Source organism: Cervus elaphus, chromosome 14 (genome assembly GCF_910594005.1).
Source record: "Cervus elaphus chromosome 14, mCerEla1.1, whole genome shotgun sequence".
Classification (NCBI taxonomy): domain Eukaryota; kingdom Metazoa; phylum Chordata; class Mammalia; order Artiodactyla; family Cervidae; genus Cervus; species Cervus elaphus.
The window spans coordinates 53,881,140-53,903,870 of NC_057828.1; the positions used below are offsets into that span (position 1 = coordinate 53,881,140).

General features: G+C 47.9%; 1 protein-coding gene across 1 annotated transcript; it reads left to right on the top strand.

Annotated features, from left to right (window-relative positions):
- On the top strand, positions 1-22,415 carry CASP9 (caspase 9). Its single transcript, XM_043923932.1, has 9 exons — positions 1-207; positions 5,328-5,724; positions 10,512-10,546; positions 11,445-11,621; positions 12,257-12,346; positions 13,516-13,663; positions 17,413-17,592; positions 18,187-18,296; positions 20,233-22,415. The coding sequence occupies exons 1-9, from the start codon at positions 76-78 to the stop codon at positions 20,320-20,322; spliced, it is 1,359 nt and encodes a 452-aa protein (XP_043779867.1). The 5' UTR covers positions 1-75; the 3' UTR covers positions 20,323-22,415.
- The last annotated feature ends 316 nt before the right edge of the window (positions 22,416-22,731 follow it).

Sequence of the window (22,731 nt, forward strand, 5' to 3'; positions counted from 1 at the left end):
GGGGAGAGGGCGGGGCGCGGCGGCCGAAGCCCGGAAGCGGACAGAGGCGACAGGGGTCCCTGCTGTCTGTCCGCCATGGACGAGGCTGACCGGCGGCTCCTGCGGCGGTGCCGGGTACAGCTGGTCCGTGAGCTGCAGGTTGCCTCGCTTTGGGACGCTCTGCTGAACCGCGAACTCTTCACTCCCGACATGATCGAGGACATTCAGGTACGGTCCCCAGCTTCCCGCGCAGCGCAGACTTCAGGTCACAGTTGGGGGCTGCGAGGCCGCGCGGAGAGGGTTGCTGAAGCCACACTGTGACTTAATGGCCCGGCTCCCGCTCTCGCCTCCCCGCCTCGCGTCCTACCCTTCTGTGCCACACAGTACCCCTTCCCTTCGGGGAACCATCGTGAGGGAACCCCGTTTTCCCCCAGGGCGTCGAGCCTGCTAAATTTCCCAGAGGAACCAAACAACCCCCAAACACCTTTTTGAGGGTTCGCTAAAGCGATCTGAGGGTTTGCTAAAGGCGTGTAATGCCTCGCACGAGCAGAGTACACCCGGGAGCTGCTGCGGTCCTGGATGCCTGTCTGGAGGCATACCTGTTTTTTTCCTCCTCTAGGGTGGAGGTTGCGGCTTCTCAGGTCGATCAGTGGTAAAGAATCCACCTGCAATGCAGGAGACATGGATTTGATCCCTGGGTGGGGCAGAGCCCCTAGAGAAGGAAATGGCAACCCACCCCAGTATGCTTGCCTGGGAAATCACATGGACAGAGGAGCCAGGTGGGCTACAGTCCATGGGGTTCTCAAAGAGTTAGACATGACTGAGCTTCTGAGCATGCACAAGGGTGGAGGTTCAGAGCACCCACTAGGGAGGTCTGACTGCCGGGCACTGTATCCTCTTTGAGCCTCAGTTTCCCATGCTGTGAAATGGGAAAACGTCATACTGCCCTGAGGGCTAAAAGAGATAAGGGTTGTGAAACAGAAAAGCTTCAGGCACAGAATGAGGACACATCAGATGGAATCTGTCTTTGCCCTGTCCTCCTTGGCCAGCCCCGCTTGTGTTATGTGTCTTTTAAGGCGTTTGGAGATGAGGGGCCTACTGCAGATAGTGAAGAGAGTAATAAAATCAAACATTTGAGTTTCTCTTTAAAAGCATTTATTTTTGGCTGCGCTGGGTCTTTGTTACTATGCATAGGCTCTCTCTAGTTGTGGCAAGTGAGCCTACTCTCTAGTTACAGTGGGTGGGCTTCTCATTTCAGTGGCTTCTCTTGTTGCAGCTCAAGAGCTCTAGACCACTGGCTCCGTAGTTACAGAGCGTGGGTCCAGTTGCCTTGTGGCATGTGGGATCCTCCCGGACCAGGAATCAAACGCATGTCCCCAGCACTGACAGGTGGATCCCCAACCACTGGACCACCAGGAAAGTCCCTGAGGTTCTCTTTAAAAGCACTGTCATATCTTTGTCTTATTTGACCCTCATCACAGGCCTGTGAGGTCAGGAGGGAACAGGATGTATTTCTTACCAGGAGATACAGTGGGAATGTGTGGCTTCCTAGAGGCCCTTGCATAGTGCCCTGTAGGCTGCTTGCAGGCCAGTTTCTGCATCATCCAGGAACTTGGCCTGACCATTGAGGAAGTCTTTAATAGGACAAATATCATATGGGAAGTCACCAGTGTATAATATTAAGAGAAGTCTTATGAGCATCTGCTGTGTACTAAGGAGTGGAAATAATTTGAGATCATATGCTTGCTACCAGGAACATTCACAGGAGTGATAAACTTGAATGTCCTTGGAGGCATAATAGGTGGGCACCAGAATGGGCAGCCTCTGCCCTGCCCTCTGATTCCAGCTGAATATGATTATACAAGAATGCTGGCCCAGTGTTGCCAGATCTTTTTTTTTTTTTTTTTTTGCCAGATCTTTTATATCGAGAAAAGTGAAAGTGTTAGTTGCTCAGTCATGTCTGTCCCTTTGCAACCCCATGGACTGTAGCCCAGGCTTCTCTGTCCATGGGATTCTCCAGGCAAGAATACTGGAGTGGGTTGCCATTTCAAGTGGGAAATTATTTTGGTTTTTTTGGCCACACCCTGAGGCTTGCAGGAACCCAGGCCCTTTCAGTGAAAGTGAGGAATCTTAACCACTGGACCACCAGGGAATTCCTGTTTCCTGGTTTTACATGTTAGCAAAAATAGCACAGGGAACTCTGCTCAATAATCTGTTATAACCCAAAGGGAAAACCAGTTTGAAAAAGAATTGTTGTTGTTGTTCAGTTGCTAAGTTGTGTCTGACTCTTTGTGACCCCATGGACTACAGCACCCCAGGCTTCCCTGTCCTTCGCTATCTCCCGGAGTTTGCTCAGACTCATGTCCATTGAGTCAGTGATGCCATCCAACCCTCTCATGTTCTGTCACTCGCTTCTCCTCCTGCCTTCAATCTTTCCCAGCATTAGGATCTTTTCCAATGAGCTGGCTCTTTGCATCAGATGGTCACAGTATTGGAGTTTCAGCTCCAGCATCAGTCCTTCCAATGAATATTCAGGGTTGATTTCCTTTAGGATTGACTGGTTTGATTTCCTTGCAGTCCATGGGACCCTCAAGAGTCTTCTCCAGCAACAGTTTGAAAGCATCAATTCTTCCGCACTCAGCCTTCTTTGTGGTCCAACTCTCACATCTGTACATGACTACTGGAAAAACCATAGCTTTGACTATACAGACCTCTGCTTTTTAATATGCTGTCTAGATTTGTCATAGTTTTTTTTTTTTTTTTTTTTTTCCCCAAGGAGCAAGCATCTTTTAATTTCATGGCTGCAGTCACTGTCCATAGTGATTTTGGAGTCCAAGAAAATAAAACCTGCCACTGTTTCTATTTTTCCCCCATCTATTTGCCATGAAGTGATGGGACTGGATGCAATGATCTTAGTTTTTTGAATGTTGAGTTTTAAGCAAGCTTTTTCACTCTCCTCTCTCACCTTCATCAAGAGGCTCTTTAGTCCTCTTCGCTTTCTGCCATTAGAGTGGTATCATCTACATATTTAAGGTTGTTGAAATTTCTCCTGGCACTCTTGATTCTAGCTTGTGCTTCATCCAGCCTGGCGTTTCACATGATGTACTCTGCATAGAAGTTAAATAAGCAGGGTGACCATATAAGCCTTGATGTACTCCTTTCCCAATTTTGAACCAGTTCCGTTGTTCTATGTCTGGTTCTAACTGTTGCATACAGGTTTCTCAGGAGGCAGGTAAGGTGGTCTGGTATATGAAAAAGAATAGATACTTGTATAACTGAATCACTTTGTTGTATACCTAAAACTAAGACATTATTATCAAATATACTCCAATATAAAATTAAAAATAAATGTTAGCAACAAATTCAGAGTTTTTAAAGAATGTGTTATGAACAATGGGCCACTGTTTTACCACTCCTAGTATGGCAGAATCACATGGATCTGGGCTGTCATCCTGGCTTTATGACATATTACATATTAGCAAGTTGCAGCAACTTTCTTAGACTCAGTTTCCTTCATCCTTAAGGTGGGGGTAATTGTAATTTAACCTCTTTACAAGGTTGTTGAGGAGAACTAAGTGAAATGATACATTTAACACGTGTCTGTGAGTGTTTGTAAACATTGAGAGAAGTCAAAACCCCATGACTTACTTGTAGAGAAATAGGCATGTAGCTAACTTTTGCTAATGAAAATTAATCATCTCAGTGATAGTACAAATATGTGCTATTCAAGGAGCTTCCCAGATGGTGCTAGTCGTAAAGAAATGACCTAAGAGAGACATAAGAGACACAGGTTCAATCCCTGGGTCAAGAAGACCCCCTGGAGAAGGAAATGGCAACCCACTCCAGTATTCTTGCCTGAAAAATCTCATGGCAGGCTACAGTCCATAGGGTTGCAGAGAGCTGGACTTGACTGAAGCACGTGCTGTTCAGTGTAGTGTCCATTAGTCACATGTGGCTATTTAGATGTAAATATGAAGTAATTGAAATTGAACCCAGAAAAGGCAGTTCCTTAGACATATGACCCAAGTGCTCAGTAGCTACATGTGGCTAATGGCTGCCATTTTGGACAGCTCAGATAAAGATTTCTGTTGTCATGAAAAATTCTCTTGGATCACACTGCTGTAGGATGCTTGCGAACAGGGTGGTGTCTTATCCCTGTGGAAATTGCCCAAAGTTGGGCCTCAAAGGAGAACCAGCAGACAACTGGCATCTTCCTCCTGCTCCCTGTCTCCTTCTCTGGTCTCACCATCCCGACATTGTCAACCTTGACCACTCCTGCAACTCCACAGTCCACCCAGTCAATGCCCAAGTCTTGTGGATTTCCCCTCCTTATTTCTTTTGTCTGTCCTCTGACTTTTCTCCATTCCAGCTGCAAGTCTTTGCCACCACATAACTTGGCTGTGGCCACTCCCTGCCATTGTCCACTTTGCCCCCAGGATGAGTTTTTTAAAAGGCAGATCGGACACTGTCACTTCTTTCTTAAAGTTCTTACGTAGCTGTCACAGCTTTCTTGACATGACTGTGCAGAGATCTCTCTCCCACCCGACTTAATCTCCCATTTCTCTGAATTCATTATTCCTTTCTTAGTGTTCTGGGGGCTCAGGCAAGCTAGTCCCTCCTGGAGGCTTCCCTGATGTCTCAAGTCTGGGTTGAGTGCACCTGTACCCTTCCAGCCCCATGTGATTTTCCTTCTGGCATTTCTGTCTTTGCTGTGTCATTGTCTTTTTTTTTTTCCTCCCATTATTTATCAATTTTTGTTTTTGGCTGCACTGGATCTCATGGGCTAAGACCTCTCACTGCAGTTCACGGGCTTCTTGTTGCTATGCATGGACTTTTTCTAGTTGTGGCGAGTGGGGGCTACTCTCCAGTTGCGGTGCACGGGCTTCTCGTTGCAGTGGCTTCTCTTGTGGCGGAGCACAGGCTCTAGGGCATGTGGGCTTCAGTGACTGTGGCATACGGGCTCAGTTGCCCCATGGCATGTGGGATCTTAGTTCCTGGACCAGGGATCGAACCTGTGTCCCCTGCATTGGCAGGCAGACTCCTAACCACTGGACAACCAGGGAAACTCCTGTTTGCATGCTCCACTAGAAGTGACTCCATGAAGACAGACTGTTCTCTCCTGCATTTTCAGCACTTGGCCCTTTCTGGGCGCATAGTAGACATTCCCGACATAGAGACTGAATAGATAAATGAAGACTGGCAGGTGGCCTATGCTCAGAGTAACCTCAGGCTCAATTTTTGCCCATGTGCCTGATTGTTTAGACTTAGGTAGATAGGAATTGGGGGGTTAGGGTGAGAACCACAGCAAAGTGTGTGGGTAATAGTGACATGTTTTTCTTTCCAAACAGAGGGCGGGCTCAGGATCTCGGCGTGATCAGGCCAGGCAGCTGATCATAGATCTAGAGACTCGAGGGAGTCAGGCCCTTCCTTTGTTCATCTCCTGCTTGGAGGACACAGGCCAGGACACTCTGGCTTCATTATTGAAGACCAACAGACAAGCAGCAAAACAGGATGTGGAGGCCATCAGACCCCTGGATCTCAAGCCGGTGGTGCTTGGACCAGAGAGCCTCAAACCAGAGAAGCTGAGAGTGATGAAACAGGACCCATCAAAGCTGAGCCAAGGAAAACTCGCTCCTGTGGTGCTGGGACCGGAGGAGCTCTGGCCAGCCAAACTCAGGCCTGAGGTTCTCAGACCAGAGGTACCCAGGCCAGTGGACACTGGTTCTGGAGGATTCACTGATGTCTGTGAGTACCAAGAGGGGGTGGTGGGTGGGTGTACCAAGCGGTCATTGACAAGTGACCAGTGATACAGCTGGGTAGCGTGAACTTGAAAATTTAATTTTGGTGTTGTCTTTCTGAGTACTCACAGGGGATGGGTGGAATATTACGGTAGGGGTTCAGGAGTGCCCCTCCTCTGAAAAGCATGTGTTGAAGTCTGGTTTGGGTGTCATGGGTTTTGATCAGTGTTTCCAGATCGATCTATTGTTTGTGATTTGCCTTTGGGTCTAGGTGAGTCAAGTGGACTAGCCCAGGCTTGGGGGCAGGAAGGAGGCATCTATTAGAGTCTGTCTCGAGTAGGCACTGTACATACCCTTACCTCCTCTCCTCATAACAACCCTGCAAGGCGGGCATCATTAGACCCATTCTTGTCGATGAGGAACCCAAGACTCAGGGAGATGAAATAATTGCCTATGGTCACAAAGCTACATCCAGTAAAATACATAAATCCAAAGACCGCAGCTGGATGATTTTTACCAATTGGGCTTCCCTGATGGTTCAGTGGTAAAAAATCCGCCTGCTACTGCAGGAGACTTGGATTTGATCCCTGGGTGTGGAAGATCCCCAGAGAAGGAAATGGCAACCCACTCCAGTGTTCTTGCCTGGGAGATCCCATGGACGGAGAAGCCTGGCAGGTTGCAGTCCATGAGACTGCAAAAAGCTGGACATGACTTAGCGACTTAACAGCAACACACAGATAACCACACTCCAGATTATTACCATATAGAGCATTCTGTTGTCCTTTAAGATTCTCTTGTACTTCTTTCCAGTCTATTCCCACTCTTCCCCTTTCCAAAGGAATCATTATTTTGATCTCTATTGCCATAGATCCCTTTTGCTTGTCCTTGAACTTCAATGTAAATGAAATCCTATATACTCTTTGAATCTGGCTTCTCTTGCCATCATTATATTTGTGAAATTCACTCATGCTATTGTGTGTATCAGAAGTTAATTCTGTTTCATTGTGAGGTAGTTTTTATTCTGAATCATCATCCACAGTTTATTTAACCATTCTCTTGTTGATGAGCATGTAGTTTTTTCTTAGGGCTTTGTTTCCATGGCAGCCTGTGGAGACCTAGCACTTTCTATTTCATGGTTGCCCAGTTGGCCATTGCATGGTATGGATGCTAATAATAATAGTAGTAGTAATGGTTAACTTTACTGAGTGTGGCGTGTGAGATCTTTAGTTGCATCATGTGGGATCAAGTTCCCCAACCAGGGATCAAACCTGGGCCCCTTACATTGGCAGCTTGGAGTCTCAGCCACTGGATGAGCAGGGAAGTCCTTCTTGTGTGATCTGAGTTGCCTAGGCCCAGCACTAGGACATCTACCCTTCCTTCCCTTAGGCAGCAGAGGGGGTGTGTTTCTCGCCTTCTCTCTCTGCTGGAGCCATGGGCACGTGCTCAGTGATGCTCAGGCTATGACTGATTCTTTTGCACACACACTTGCCCACATGTGCTTCTTGTCCCCTTGGAAGCTGTCATTTTGGGAGAAATGGGTTTCATGCATGTTATATCTGACTACTTTATCCTCTCTGTGGGTCTAGGACCCCTCCCTGCCTTTGTTAGTGCAGTGACTGCTGCCTGGAGCCTTCCTTACCTCTTTTCTTTCTTTTTTAAAAATTATTTATTTGGCTTTGCTGGGTCTTGCTGCACTTGGGCTTTCTCTAGAGTGAGCGAGGCCTACTCTTCTTATTGAAGTGGCTTTTCTTGTTGCGGAGCATGGGCCCTAGGGTTCGAGGTTCAGTAGTTTTGGCACATGGGCTTAGTTGCCCCAAGGCATGTGGGATCTTTCTGGAATGAACTCATGTCAACCACTGGACCACTAGGGAACTCCTTCCCTACCTCTTTCTTTTGGTACCTTTGTCAGTTTACTCCCTCTACATGTTGCTGTGGCCTATGGACCTCTCAAGAGCAACCATTTTGCTTTGTAGATTTTTTTTTTTAGGTAAAAATTAAAAAAATTTTTTTCCATCTTTATTGAGATATAATTGATGTATAACACATTGTGTAAGTTTAAGGTGATGATTCACTACTTGGATGTATTATGGAACAATGACCACACTAAGGCTAGTTAACACATCCATCAACTCACATAATTAACACTTTTTTTTTTGTATATGTGGTGAGAACATTTAAGATTTACTTGCTCAGCGGCTTTCAGGTATGAAAGTGAAAGTGAAAGTCGCTCAGTTGTGTCCAACTCTTTGTGACCCCCATGGACCATACAGTCCGTGGAATTTTCTAGGCCAGAATACCAGAGTGGGTAGCCATTCCCTTCTTTGGGGATCTTCCCAACCCAGGGACTAAACCCAGGTCTCCTCATTGCAGGTGAATTCTTTACCATCTGAGCCACCTGGGAAGCCCTGATACTTGAAGAAAAAAAAATAGTAATACTGTATGATCCAGCAGTTCCACTTCTGGGTATATATATTGTCTTTCTTTGTTTTCTTTTCTTTTATTTTTTAATATTGTCTTTCTATGTTTTCTTATAGCTCACTTAGCTTCCTTAAAACAACAATTTTGAATTCTTTATTGGGCAAATCATAGATTTCCATTGTGTGTCTTTGGTGGTATCTTGTTTCCTTAATTTTTATTATTCCTCAAAGTCTTGTGTTGCTGTCTTTGAATTTGAAGAAGGAGCAATCTCCTCTAGTCTTTATTCTTCAATGTGTCCTATGTAATTGGAATTTTGCACCAACAGTATACTGCAACTTCTCTGCTAGACTCTTGGACTTCCACAAAGGCATTCTTGTCTGTGGGTGATTGTCAAAAATCAATGTTCTTTGGGAGAATGAAGGTGGTAGAAAACTCTTTTTCTGCCATTTTGATGATGTTACTCACTTTGTGGATCATCACTGTCAGTCAGGAAATAAACACATTCTTCAGCAGTAGTTGCTGCTGTTGTTCAGTCGCTAAGTCATGTCCGATCCGACTCTTTGTGACCCCATGGACTGCAGCACACCAGGCTCCCCTGTCCTTCACTGTCTCCCTAAGTTTGCTCAGGTTCATGTCCATTGAGTCAGTATCTAATAATTTCATCCTCTTCTGCCTCCTCTCCTTTTGCCCTCAATCTTTCCCAGTATCAGGGTCTTTTCCAATAAGTTGGTTCTTTGCATCAGGTGGCCAGAGTATTGGAGCTTCAGCTTCAGCATCAGTTCTTCCAATGGATATTCAGAGTTGATTTCCTTTAGGATTGACTGGTTTGATCTCCTTGCAGTCCAAGGGACTCTCAAGAGTCTTCTCCAGCACTACAATTTGAAAGCATTAATTCTTCAGTGCTCAGCCTGCTTTATGGTCCAATTCTCTCATCTGGATATGTAGTAGATAATGGTATATTCAGTAGTATTGGTATTTGTAGTATTCAGTAGTATTGGCATTTTCTAATACTGAAAATTATATTTTCAGTAGTAGATAATGGTATTTTTGGGAGTGCAGTGGAATTTTGGAAATGAGCAGTTGTTTAAGAATTAAGTCTGTGGTCTAATGGGAGTCTTCAGGCTAGGCAAAACCGTTTCTAATTTAAAATATGAAATGTAAATGCATTTATGGCATGACTTTTAAACTGGCAAAAGAATAGCTCCTAACAAGGTCCAGGCCCGCTCTGAGCGATGAATGGCACCATGGTTGGATCATGAGTATAGTCTGTGGCATGACTGGGTGATGGTCAATGTCTGTTTATTTAAAAAAGAAAAGGTCCTATAACCTTGTAGGCTGGTGGTCAGTTGACTTCTTGCTAATTGAAATGAAAACTCTTTTGATACTGAAAGAAAAATCACACCTTTACTCATTTATTCATTTTTCAGCTATTTGGTGTGTGCTGGAATTCCATGGACTGTATAGACCATGGGGTTGCAAAGAGTTGGACATGACTGAGCGACTTTCATTTTCACTTTCACTTTACCGTGTGCTGGGCTCCATGGATTCCACAGAGAGGGAACAGACCTGGAGCTTCCCTCTGTCTCTCTGTTCTAGAATTTCACATAAATGGAATCATACCATATGCCCTCTGCTGGCTTTTTTAAAACCCAGAATGGTGTTTTTGCAGTTATCCACAGTGTTGCATGTACCTCCTTCTTTTTAAGCTCTGTCGTGTCCCTTTGTGTGGTTGTGTCACAGTTGGCTGACCCATCCACTTGCTGATGGATGTTTGGGTTGTTTCTAGTTTGAGGAGTATGAACAAGGCTTTAATGATCATTCATGGCCAAGTTGTTTGGTGCCCACTGTGCTCATTTCTCTTGGCTGTGTACCTGGGAGTAGAGTTGCTAGTCAGAGAGTAGGTGTGTGTTCAACCTTATTGGAAACTTCTTTTTTTTTTTAAACGTCTGTTTAAAAAAATTATTTATTTATTTTTGGCCGTGCTGGGTCTTCATTGCTGTGCATGGGCTTTCTCTAGTTGAGGTGAGCAGGGGCTACTCTTCGTTGTGGTGCACGGGCTTCTCATTGCAGTGGCTTCTCTTGTTGTGGAGCACGGGCTCTAGTTGCACGGTCTTCAGTCATTGTGGTGCATCCCAGGGATCCAACCTGTGTCCCCTGCATTGGCAGGTGGATTCTTATCCACTATACCACCAGGGAAACCCCTGGAAACTTCTAAATAGTTCCTGAAGGTGGCTTTGCCACTTGACTTCACCAGTAGTCCCCAGGGGTTCCTGAGTTCCTGCTCTTCTGCGTTTCTGTGGGAGGTGTCCTTACAGGGTCCCTTGTTCCTTCCCTGTTGGACCCTGACCTTCACGTTTTCCCTCTTTTTCTCTCCAGGTACTCAGGACAGAGCCAAGGGAAATGCCGATCTGGTGAGTCTTCATGTCATCTGGGGCCGGTTGTGTTGGCTTTTGGCTCTTCTGCTCTCCACTTCCCAGGTCCTTCCTGCAGCTGTGTCAGGAGCCCCAAGGAGCTCAGCCCAGCTGGAGAGAGTCCCAGTCTTGGGGCCCCTATAGCGCCCTGACCCTGGTACAGCTCTTCCTGAAGCAGATTATCTAACCCTGCTCTTTCCTCTTCTGTGAAGTTGGTTAGATCTAAGGAGGGGTCAGTTGAGAATCGGCTGTGGCACCCACCCTGGACCAAGTCACTGCCTGTCTCAGTCATAGTACTTATTGTGTGACTCCCCTGGGTCAGCCTGGACTTCGCACTAGGACACCTGGGAACCAACCACTCAAGTTTCCACTCGTGGAGCCATCATCCTAGCGGAGACTAGTCACACAAAGAAGTATATAAATGTAAACATTTAGAGTGCCATAAACAACAACAGCAAAAAACCCCAGGCTGCTGTGAGAGAGAATTACTAGAGAAACATTGAACCTCGAGAGGAAGTGGCCTCAGACTCTCCGAAGGTGACTTGGGCAGGAGTCTGCTGGCAGAGCTGATCATGAGATTCTCAGTACTCCCCAGGTCTGGGTGACTTGTTGGTCCTTTGGGGGATCAGTGTCTAGGGGAGCTGGGCTTCTCAGCTAGCGGTTCCATCCTGAGTACTCTGAGGGGAGCTAATCTTCTGTCCCAGGTTTAGCTGATCACCCGTCACACAGCTATGTGTGTGTGGTGTGGATGCCAGACACCTGCTTCAGAGGAGGCAGACTGCAGGCTCTGTCCCATCTCCCCAGACTGTCCTCCCCATGGGTGAGACCCAGGGTGTCGCCTTTTCTCCTGAGGAGTGCAGCGAGACCCTGGTTTACGCTGGTCCTTCTGCTTGGGCAGGCCTACGTCCTGAACGCAGACCCCTGTGGCCACTGCCTGATCATCAACAACGTGAACTTCTGCCATGAGTCGGGGCTCAGGACCCGCACAGGCTCCAACATAGACTGTGAGAAGATGCAGCGACGCTTCCATCTGCTGCAGTTTGCAGTGGAGGTGAAATGTGACCTGACTGCCAAGGTACGGGCCCTGTGCATGGAGAGAAATGGGGGCTCGTGGGGTAGTGTCCTAAAGAGGGCCCCTGAAAGCCAGCGACTCCCCAAGACGAGCCCTTTAGTCTGTAGGACCGCAAGAGGCAGTGTCGCTCAGTGGGTACCAGTGAGAGCTCCAGACTCAGAGACCCGGGTTGAGGACTGACTCCCCCACTACCTCTGTGACTCCCGAGCCTGAGCTTCTCTGTCTATAAATCGAGACCCATGCTCACCTCCTAGGGTTGCATTAGGTAAGTGTTAGTTACTCAGTCAGGTCTGACTCTTTGCAACCCCATGGACTATAGCCCACCAGGCTCCTCTGCCCATGGAATTCTCCAAGTAAGAATACTGGAGTGCATTGCCATTTTCTCCTCCAGGGTTTTCCCAACCCAGGGATCGAATCCAGGTCTCCTGTATTGCAGGGAGATTTTTTACCATCTGAGCCACCAGGGACATTTTAGAAGTAAATAAAGAGTGCCTAGCCCAGCATCTCTTCCCCAGTCTTCTCTTGTGATCACTGTGACGGTCCTTTTACTTCACTACTGGCCCTGGGAGCAGGGGACTGGCCCAGGATGAGGACCTGATCCGTCAGTGGTCGGGCTCACCCACGGCCCTCTCTTGTAGCAAATGGTCCAGGCTTTGATGCAGCTGGCACGGCGGGACCATGATGCTCTGGACTGCTGCGTGGTGGTCATCCTGTCTCATGGCTGTCAGGTAGGCGGCTTCACCTTATCTAGCAGGTGCCCAGGAAGGCTGCCCCGAGAGGCCCTGCAGGAGCCTCGTTCCTTCCTGTGTCCAATACACCCTGGCCTTTGTGGGAAGAGCCACAGGGCCCTGTCTCCCTCCTGTTGTTTTCTCAGAAGCCATTTGGCCCTCTGAGGAGTTGGGTGCTCCTCCTGGGTGGGAGGGCTGTGACCCCAGGAGAAACCATCTGCGAGAGGCAGGAAGAGGTAAGCTGGATTTTGTTCAGAGCCAGGCACAGCTTACAAGAGCTCCCAGCTCCTGTCTTGGTCCTGCTGGACGTTGTTCTGGGCCCTTTGCTGCTGGCTCTGAGTTGGGACACTGGGACCCCCTCTGGCCTTGACCAGTAATGTGCTGGGTCATTGTGGCCAAGTCTCTCCCCTTTTCTGGGCCTCAGTTTCCTCATCTTTTGAGTTGCTGGGTTGGACAGAGCAGAGGTAACCACCCCAATGGATTGTACAGTGTTTTCAAAACTGGCAACGGTAGCACAGAAGTCACGATTTTCAGCTTGTCCTGAAAAACCACAAAGGTCTGACCCATCAGGCCCGCATCCTCAAAGAGCAAAATTATGGCCTGTGGCTGGGCTGGGGCCACCCCTTTGGTCCTTTCATTCACAGTGTGGCCCCTGGACGGAAGCATGGGCATCACCTGGCAGCTCGGGAGAATGTCGGTTCTCATTCAGAGCCTGTACCTTAACAAGACCCCTGTAAACACAAAGTTTGAGAGGAATTGCTCTAGAGTAGTCGTTCTCAACGTAGCTGTAACAGAGGCACCTGAAGGGCCAGATTTCTGGTCCCCATTACCCAGGTTTCTGATTTGGGAAGTCTGGGTGGGAATTTGCATGTCCTGTAAGTTTCCAGGTGATGCTGATGCTGTTGGACCAGGGACCACACTTTGAGAACAACCAATCTAGAGGAAGCTGGCCAGAGTTCTTGAGTTAGACTATCTGGTGCTTATAGGCATGTGAGTTTGAGACCCTTGGAATTGAGGCTACCCAGGACCAACCTGCTGTGTTTCACTCAGCCTTGTGTCCCTGGTGGAACCTTCTAAATGCTTGGTCCCCACAAAGCCTCTGCACAAACAGGCCATTGGATTCCTACTGTAACTTCTTGGGTTTGTCACCAGAGTTCTTGGTCTTCTAGGCCAGCCACCTCCAGTTCCCAGGGGCTGTTTATGGCACAGATGGATGTCCTGTGTCCATTGAGAAAATTGTGAACACCTTCAATGGAACTGGCTGCCCCAGCTTGGGAGGGAAGCCCAAGCTCTTCTTCATCCAGGCCTGTGGTGGAGGTAAGCCGGTCCTCAGCGTTGCTGCCGATGAGGCTAGTGGGAAAGTAGAGGTTGATCCAGGCATCCAGAGGGCCCCAAACATGGTCACTGCTGTCCAAAAGTGGCACCTCCATCTAGCTGGAATAGCCTGAACTCTGTCTAACTTTTAGAGGTTTGCATCTCATGATGCTGTAGCATCAGGGGATCATTCAGCTGTGGCCACTTCAACCTCAGACTTGGTGAAAACAAACAACGCAGAGGAGAGAGGAAACTTCTTTCATTTTCTTTAGCTCCTGTCATTCTCCTGACCTCCATCAACCCAGCTCCCTCCCACTGTTACAGAGAAAGGGAGGCCACTGCTGGATTAACTGTTGGAATTCTCAAAGGCTTTGGGATTAGGGAGTCAATAATTTTTAAGGATTATTTAGATTGTTTGTAGCTTTGCTATATGAGATGATTTTAAACCTGAGCCCTACTTCACTGTTACCTGGTTTTCTTGTAAAATAAAAGAGGAAGAGAGAAGAACATTGTGTGTCCTGGATTATGGGACATGAGGTCATCTCCAGGTGATCTGGCCCTGACTTCTTTGCCTCCCCCGCCTGGCATGCTGTGCCTACCCCAACACTGCTCAAGCTTCCTAGGATGTCAGGCTCTGGCTTACTCCTCAGCCTTCCTATGTGCCATCCCTCTGCCTTATCTCCTGGCCAACTCTTAAATCCTTCTGGTTACAACTTATTGTCACTGCTTCCAGGAAGTCTTCCCTGAATATCCCCTTCCTTGCACAGAGTCAGGGTTCGCTGGCCTTTGTTCTCCTGTAGCCTCTATTCTTCCCTTGTCTTAGCACTTTCTCCTAGTATTGAGATGGCCTCATCCCTTGGTCAACCCTTTGAGGGCAGGGCTAGTCCCATCTGCCCTACAGCTGGGCCCCTGCCTGACACAAAGCCCGTAGTATGCTTGCGTCTTTTGTGCATTCTAATTGACTTTGAAATAAAATCATATAAAAATATCTGTGAGCAAAATCTGAAGTAATGTAGACTCCCACCAATAAAAACTAAACCAAACAATTAACTGAGAACAGGAGAACTCCAGAGCTGGAAAGCAGTAATTAAGGTGCCACCTTTGAAATTCAGGTCCCTGCTTCCACCCTTGTGTTTTAACGCCGTGGGGTCATGTGTTTAACGCTGTTGCCACGTGAGGGCGCCACCATCAGCTGAGACCAGAAATACCCAAAGTGTGCGGATCTCTGCCAGCATCTGGTGAGGTGTCCTGTTGTTTACGCGTCTCTGAGCTGGTCTGCCCTGGGTTTTGGTGACTCGTGTTGCTATTTTAAGATTCACTGTTGTTGCAGTTTAAAACCATTTAAAAATCTGCTAAATGTCATCTGCCCTTTCATTAAGAGAGAGCGTGGGCACCAAGGTGGAAGAACGCACCTCAGAGTCAGTAACTCTGGTGTGAAATGTCAGTGAGTAAGCCGTGTGATGAACTTGGCCAGAGCGGAGGGGCCTGAGATTTGGGGGTGACCCCTCCAGAACTTTGGAGGTCATGCTGAGAGGCCAGGAAGGAAGAATCATGGACGACAGTGGTTGTGGATTTTACGTCCTGAAGGAATGGTGCCTCGTCCCATTGTGTCTGTTCTTGTGGGAAGTCAGGCTTCCTCGCAGGAGTTTTGAATCAGTGAGGCTCCTTAAGAAGAAAGCAGTGCCTTACCTGCATAACCCGTAGGTGAGGTCTTCCCCCTCAGATTTGTAGGAGGATGACGCGTGAATCGAGACACAGCCGATATCCCCTGTCTGGCCCCCTTCTTCCTCTGTCCCCCATCCTCCCTTCCCAGAGCCCATTGTCTCTGCTCCATTTTCAGAGGCAGCCCCTCTGCCTGCCCCGTCTCCTTCAGCCCTTCCTGTAGCATCCCCCTCGCTGAAGTGCCTCCTATCCCACTGCACCCTGCCACCTCGGGCGGACCCAGCCACAGCCCCATGCTCCCAACCCAGACCCACGCTCCCTTCCCCGTCCCACTTCAAGTCATTCCCGGAACCCAGGATGGATTCCAGAATCTTGGTCAAGATGACAACCGGAAGCAGTGACCTGGGATAGCTGTCCAGTTTTCACAGATCTAAGAAGCCCCCGGTGCAGGCTTGGGGGCCCCCATGGGAAGCAGCAGGGTAGCTGAGAGCCAGAAGAATGTAGGGTGGAGTCCTGGTCCCCTGCATATTAGCCATGAGATCACAGACAGATTACCAGGTTTCTGAGCTTCAGGTGAGAGGTCAGTCGACATTGGGGTCATTATTGTGGGGTTTCTAGAGCCATCTGTCCTATCTCTGTCTCCTGCAGGTGGGACACAAGGTTCCCTGGGTGAACCGTGACTTCCCTCGTTCCTTGCTGTTACCCACCATGGATCCAGCCACACAAACCCTCCCGCTCTCCTGCCCTGGGACCTGCCTGATAGGTGCCATTTCTCCCCGCAGGACTGTTCTCCCTTCTCACAAGGGAGATTAGGTCACAGCCGCCCACTCCAGAAACCTCTGGGCCCTTCCACCCTCTGTCTGTCTTTACTGAAACTCTTTAGGTGCCTTCTTTCTCTTGTTTTGGTGGTGTAGCTTGTGGGATCTTAGTTCCCTGATCAGGGATCAAACTCTTGCCCCTGCAGTAGAAGTGTGGTAACTCAACCCCCTAACCTCCAGGGAACTCCCTAATGTGACTTGAGTTTTTATTTTTTTATTTTTGCCTGTGCTGGGTCTTCATAGCTGCACACAGGCTTTGTCCAGTTGCAGTGAGCGGGGGGCTACTCTCTAGTTGTGGTACATGGGCTTCTGATTGAGGTGGCCTCTCTTGTTGCAGAGCTGGGCTCTAGGGTGTCTGGACTTCCGTCGTTGTGCAATAGTCATCCTGGGCTCCAGAGCACAGGTTCAATAGTTGTGGTGCACAGGCTCAGTTGCATGTGGAATCTTCACAGACCGGGGATTGAACCTGTGTCTCCTGCATTGGCAAACTGATTTTTTACCACTGAGCCAGCAGGGAAGCCTGTGACTTGATCTTTAATGACATAAAATAAAATTTGCCATTTTAACTGTTAAAAATTGTTCCATTCAGTGGCTGTCAGTGCAGTCACGATGTTGTTGGACCATCATCACCATCTAATTCTAGAACATTTCATCATCCTCCCAAAGAAACTCCATACCTGGTAGCAGTTACTCCATTCCCCCTCCTAACAACTAATCTGCTTTCTTCTCTCTGGATTTGCCTCTTTTGGATACTTCATATAAACAGGATATCATATGGCTTTTGATATTTGCCTTCTTTCACTTAGCCTACTCTGGAGGACCATCCACATTGTATTATATTGCAGTATTTCATCCCTTTTTAAGCTTGAGTAATACTCTGTTGAATGTTCATACCTCCATTCATCTGTCCCTGGACACATGAGTGGTTTCTTCCTTTTGTCTGCTGTGAATAATATGATGAACGTTGCTGCATAAGTTCTTGTTTGAACACCTGTTTCCAGTTCTTTGGCGTGTATACCTTCTAACTGGTTTCTTTTGCTGTTTTTAAAATGTCTGCATTCTTGCTCCCCCCACCCCCACTTTATTTAATGAACATGTAAAAATTTTGTTTCAGTAAAAGTAAAGCTCCTGTTTAGGCTTCCTGCTCATGTTGGCCCGGCACTAGGCCCCTGGCTCCAGAGGAAATCAGGCCTCTCAGGGCTGGTGGCACGAAGTGGGAGCCCTGGTGTGGGTGTCTCACTGACAACTTGTGTTTGTTTCCGCTTCCTGCAGAGCAGAAAGACCATGGGTTTGAGGTAGCCTCCACTTCCCCTGAAGATAAGACCCCCAGTAGCGACCCTGAGACGGATGCTACCCCATTCCAGGAAGGCCCACGTTCCATCGACCAGCCGGATGCCATGTCTAGTTTGCCCACGCCCAGCGACATCTTGGTGTCCTACTCCACCTTCCCAGGTGAGCGGATCCAGAGACCTTGAACTTCTAGCTGGCAAGTCCCCTCATCTGCCCCGGAAGCAGCAGTGCTATGAAGGAAAGACCTGGTGTGAGTCTTGATTCTGCCGCTTTGTTGCCTGTGTGACCCTGAGTAAGTTACTTCACCTCTCTGAGCCTCAGCTCAGGGCGAGGCAGTCGAGGCACCGAGAATGCACAATGGAAGGAGGCACGCACCCTTGTTTCGGTGTGCCTCAGTCTCCTCACCCTTGTCCTGGCCCTGCCTCAGTCTTCTCATCTTTAAAATGGGAATATTAATTGTACCTTGGGGATCATCATGGTGATTTTAACAAGGTGGCTGGCCCACTGCTGAGCCCAGTGCCTGGCACACAACAGGTGTGACAAATGTTCGTTTCCTTCTTTCTTATCCCCTGGAAGACTCACTTGACTTCTCCAAGCATGGATTGCCTTGTTGGGAAAACAAGAACCCTAACCAAAGTCACAGGGTGATGGTGAGGATGAAATAAGATCACACAGAGCCCAGAGATGCAGGCTCTGATGTCCATATAGACATCACTCAAGGTCTGGGGGTGAAGCTCAGCCTTTCTCCTTGCACAGGCTTTGTCTCCTGGAGGGATCCCAAGAGCGGCTCCTGGTACATCGAGACCCTGGACAGCGTTTTTGAGCAGTGGGCTCACTGTGAAGACCTTCAGACCCTCCTCCTCAGGGTGAGGCTGCTGGAGGGCCAGTGTGTCCTCCCCAGGGTGGGGGTGAGCAGGGCCCCAAGCCCAAGCTAGAAGTTGCTTCTGCAAACCAAAGGCTTGCCCTGAGGGTTGATGCTTTTGCTTCTGTAAATGGACGAAGTTACGCCTGGAGCGGGGCTTCCCTGGTGGCTCAGTGGTAAAGAATCCGCCTGCCAATGCAGGAGACGTGGATTCAATCCCTGCATCAGGAACATCCCCTGGAGGAGGGCATGGCAACCCACTCCAGTATTCTTGCCTGGAGAATCCCATGGACAGAGGAGCCCAGCAGGCTACAGTCCCTGGGGTTGAGACGAGTCGGACACGACTAATTGACTAAAACAACAAACAGGAACACTGCCTGCAGTGACATTTGCTCATTATGCCAAAGACAGCCTTCCCTGGCCCCTGAGGTCCCAGGCTGACGCCTCCCACACTCCCCACTGATGGAGCCAGTCCTTAGTGCCAGCGTGGGACGGCCCGGTACCCAAGCACAGCCCCTGATGGCAGGTCGCAGGCCTGTACCCTCTGCCCCACTGTGTAGTCTTTATTCTTGACCAGCAAGAATCAGAGATCCTCCCGACTTGGGAGGCCTCAGTGAGAATAGCGAAGCATGGCTAGACAGTGTCCCACTCAGAGTGGTTGCTCCTTGAAGGGGCTCAGAACATGCGGGGTCCCTTCCTGCTCTGCTCATGTTTTTTGTGCCATGAGAAGGGCCTGTGAGGGCTCGGACCGCTCCTTCCTCCTGGGGAGGCCCGGGCTCTGAGCTTTGCTGAGCAGAGGAGACGAGAAAAGCAGGTGCGGGGCCGTCCCTGGCAGGACTCCAGGGGTGCCATGAGCCATGGCCGTGGGTGAGAAAGTCTCACAGGCAGGTGGGGCCCATCAGGGCTAAGCAACGTGCTCAGCTCCTGGGCCCGGTCTCTTCTCTCAACTTTTCTTCATGTAGACCTTTTAATTTGACTTGAATTTTGTGAATTTTTGAATTTTCTTTTTAGAAAACTTTTATTGGAGTATAGTTAATTTACAGTGTTGTGTTATTAATAATTTTAGGTGAACAGGAAAGTGAATCAGTTATACATACATTTAACCACTCTTTTTTTTTATTCTTTTCCCACATAGGCCATCACAGACTATTAAGTAGAGTCCTTTGTGCAATACAGTAGGTTCTTATTGGTTACCTATTTTATATTTAATAGTGTGTATATGGGCTTCCCTGGTGGCTCAGACGGTAAAGCGTCTGCCTGCAATGTGGGAGACCCAGGTTCAATCCCTGGGTTGGGAAGATCCCCTGGAGGAGGAAATGGCAATACACTCCAGTACTCTTGCCTGGAAAATGTCCATGGACTGAGGAGCCTGGTAGGCTACTGTCCATGGGGTCGCAAAGAGTCGGACATGACTGAGCAACTTCACTTCACTTATGGTATTTGTCTTTGTTTGACTTTACTTAGTATGACAATCTCTAAGTCTATCCATATTGCTGCAAATGGCATTATTTTGTTATTTCTATGGTGAATTTTAACTTTTCTAAACTTGAAATGCTTGTTCCCTTATCTCCGCCCCCTGCCCAGCACACACATACACATACACACACTCAAGAAGGCTGCAGCCAGAGCTGTTTTTTGTTTTATTTTATTTTTTAAAGATTTTTTTTTGACGTGGACCATATTTAAAGTATTTATTGAATTTGCTACAACATTGCTTCTGTTTTCTGTTTTGGTTTTTTGGCCACAAGCCATGTGGGATTCTAGCTCCCTGACCAGGGATCAAACCTGCATCCCCTGCAGTGGAAGTTGAAGTCTTAACTCCTGGACCACCAGGGAAGTCCCTAGAGTTGTTTTTGAAGTTCTGACTTGGCAGCCCCCCTTTGGAATTCTTCTTTCAGTGGAGAGAACTCACAGGCCTCCCGGTGGTTGTGTTTTCACAGGTCGCTAATGCTGTTTCAGTGAAAGGAACTTACAAACAGATCCCTGGCTGTTTTAATTTTCTCCGGAAAAAACTTTTCTTTAAAACATAATGAGATCAGGACCCCTCACCCTGCCTTACTGTTCACCCTGAAACCTTCCTGCTCCAGCTCTGGCTGTGGCTAAGGCCTGGACTTTCCTGCAACTGTGGCTGACATCCATCGGAGGATTCTGTAGCCTGTAGAGGCTCTGCTGTTTCCCCACGGGCTGCAGACAGTCCTAGTAGCTTCCAAATTGGAGCCAAATGACCAGCGATGGAGGAGGAGAAGCAGAACGCCGTGGACACTATGGGGCTTTTTGTCCGTGACCCATTCATGGCTCATGGCTGTGGCCTGTGACCCCTGTGTTTTCTCTACATCAGGGCTTCTCAGCTTCGGCACAGCTGACATTGGGGCCAGAGAATCCTTTGTTGTGGGGCCATCCTGTGCACTGTGGGATGTTGAGCAGCCTGGCCTCCACCCACCTCTCTTGAGTCTTGACAACCAAACATGTCTTCAGACATTGCCAAATCTTCCTCATAGACCCCTACTGGGGAACCACTGATCTATAGGAAATTTTGGCTGCAAACAAACCAGCGTCTCTCTTAGATCAGTTTAGGGCTACCAGAATCTGAAGAGCTAGAATTTGTAAATCCTAAATGAAATTTTAAAAATTATCAAGTTTTTCTATATTGCAGTGTTCTTAAAAAAAAAAAAAAAAGGTGAATATGAACTCTCTTTCACCCATTTCCCCCTTATTTTGCTCTAACTTTTTATTGTTTCTTTTATATAAAGGAGACTATGGCTTTTTGGGAAATATTTCCCCAGCTTTTATCTCTTTTGAACCCCTTATCCCATCCCAAGAAGTGACTGGGGTGGGAGCCGTGTGTTGGGGGAGGTTAAGTCACTTGTCTACGGAACACAATTAACCAGTGGAGAGACATGGCCAGACTTGGGCCTTCTCGAGTCCAGCCTGTGTCTTCCTGGCTTCAGGACTCTTGTACCCTGCATCCCCCACCCACTTGCTGAGCCTGTAAGCTCAGCTTAAAGACCCGGAGCCTGTTTCTTGCTCTCAGGGCCCTAAACACGAGTACAGTTTTCTAATAAGACTCTCACCAAGATGTGATTCAAGTAGTTGTCACTTTATTGTTATTTTTCTCCTGTGACCTTTCCAAGTCTGAAACAGTCCCAGGGACTTCTGGTGGTTAGTTATTTGCAATCACCTGCAGGACACACAAGAAAATAATTAGATTAACTCAGCAGAGCAAGCCTTGTGTGCAGATTCCCAGCTTTCTCCCTCCCCACTCTGCACTGCCTGTGTGAATCAGGCAGCTGGAGTTGAAGCAGTTCTCCCCAGGAGCTCTAATGATGCTTGGGAGAAAGGATGTCATCACAGCTTTAAATGGATTTCCTGTAAAAAAGGAGTCTTAGCCAGCAGTTCAGTTTGGGCTTCAGGGCGGAGGTGGAGTGGGGCTGGGAATTCTTAAAAGTTACATGCCAAATGTATGGATGGGCATGTTTGTAGATGTGATTTGTTTCTCAAAAGATTTGAGAGGCCCAAAATTGTTAACAATTTCTGCTGTTTGCCAGGTACTGTTGTGTGCTATGGAAGGGGCTATAACCCGTTTTCAGAAGCTATTTGGCATCTACTAAACATTCTAATGTGCCAACTCCATGATCCTTTGATGCTGAAGGATCTGTGTAGCATAGAGACTCTGGCCAGTGCAAGGATGTATGTCCAAGGATGTTCATTGCAGCTATATGAGAGGGGAAAATAGGAAAAGAGATGAAAGCTTCATTCATTATATTCATACTATGGAATCTTAATTAGAATGAATAGATATATATGGGCTCACATGTATAGTGTGATACAGTGTTAAATGAAAAAACCAAGTTGCAGAACAGTATGAGTAGTAAAATCCTATTTTTGGTTAGAAGACAGCGTGTTTATATGTACATATATAGATGTCTTATAGAGGCACCTAAATAAATCAAGAAGACCACACACCAAGTGTTAGTTATGATTATCTCTGGATGGTGGGGTTGCAGGTGTCATACAAATGAGGGGCATCTACTTTTTGACTTGATACACTCCTATATTCTTTTCATGTTTTTTACCAAGAGTATGTATTACCTTCTAAAATAAAAATAAAGCTGGTGAATACTGATGATTCATTGAATATCTGTTAAAAGGATGAATGCCCCTGGCCACCTGTCTCCTGTCAGCTTTGCAGCTCCTGGCCTTGATTCGTCACCTGTCTGGATTTGGAACTCCAGGCTGCACACAATGTGCCCCAGGCTGGGACCACCGCAAGGTTCCCCTGGCCCCTCTGCAGTTGCTGGGGTGACCTCCCCCAGAGGACAGCTGGCAGCTTGGCTCTGCTGCTCCTGGAACCTGTCACGGGCACACGTGCCTACCCTGACTGCTGTCCCGGGAACGCAGGAGCCTTGCCCAGCTGCCTCGCAAGCCCTGTTTTCCCTGTT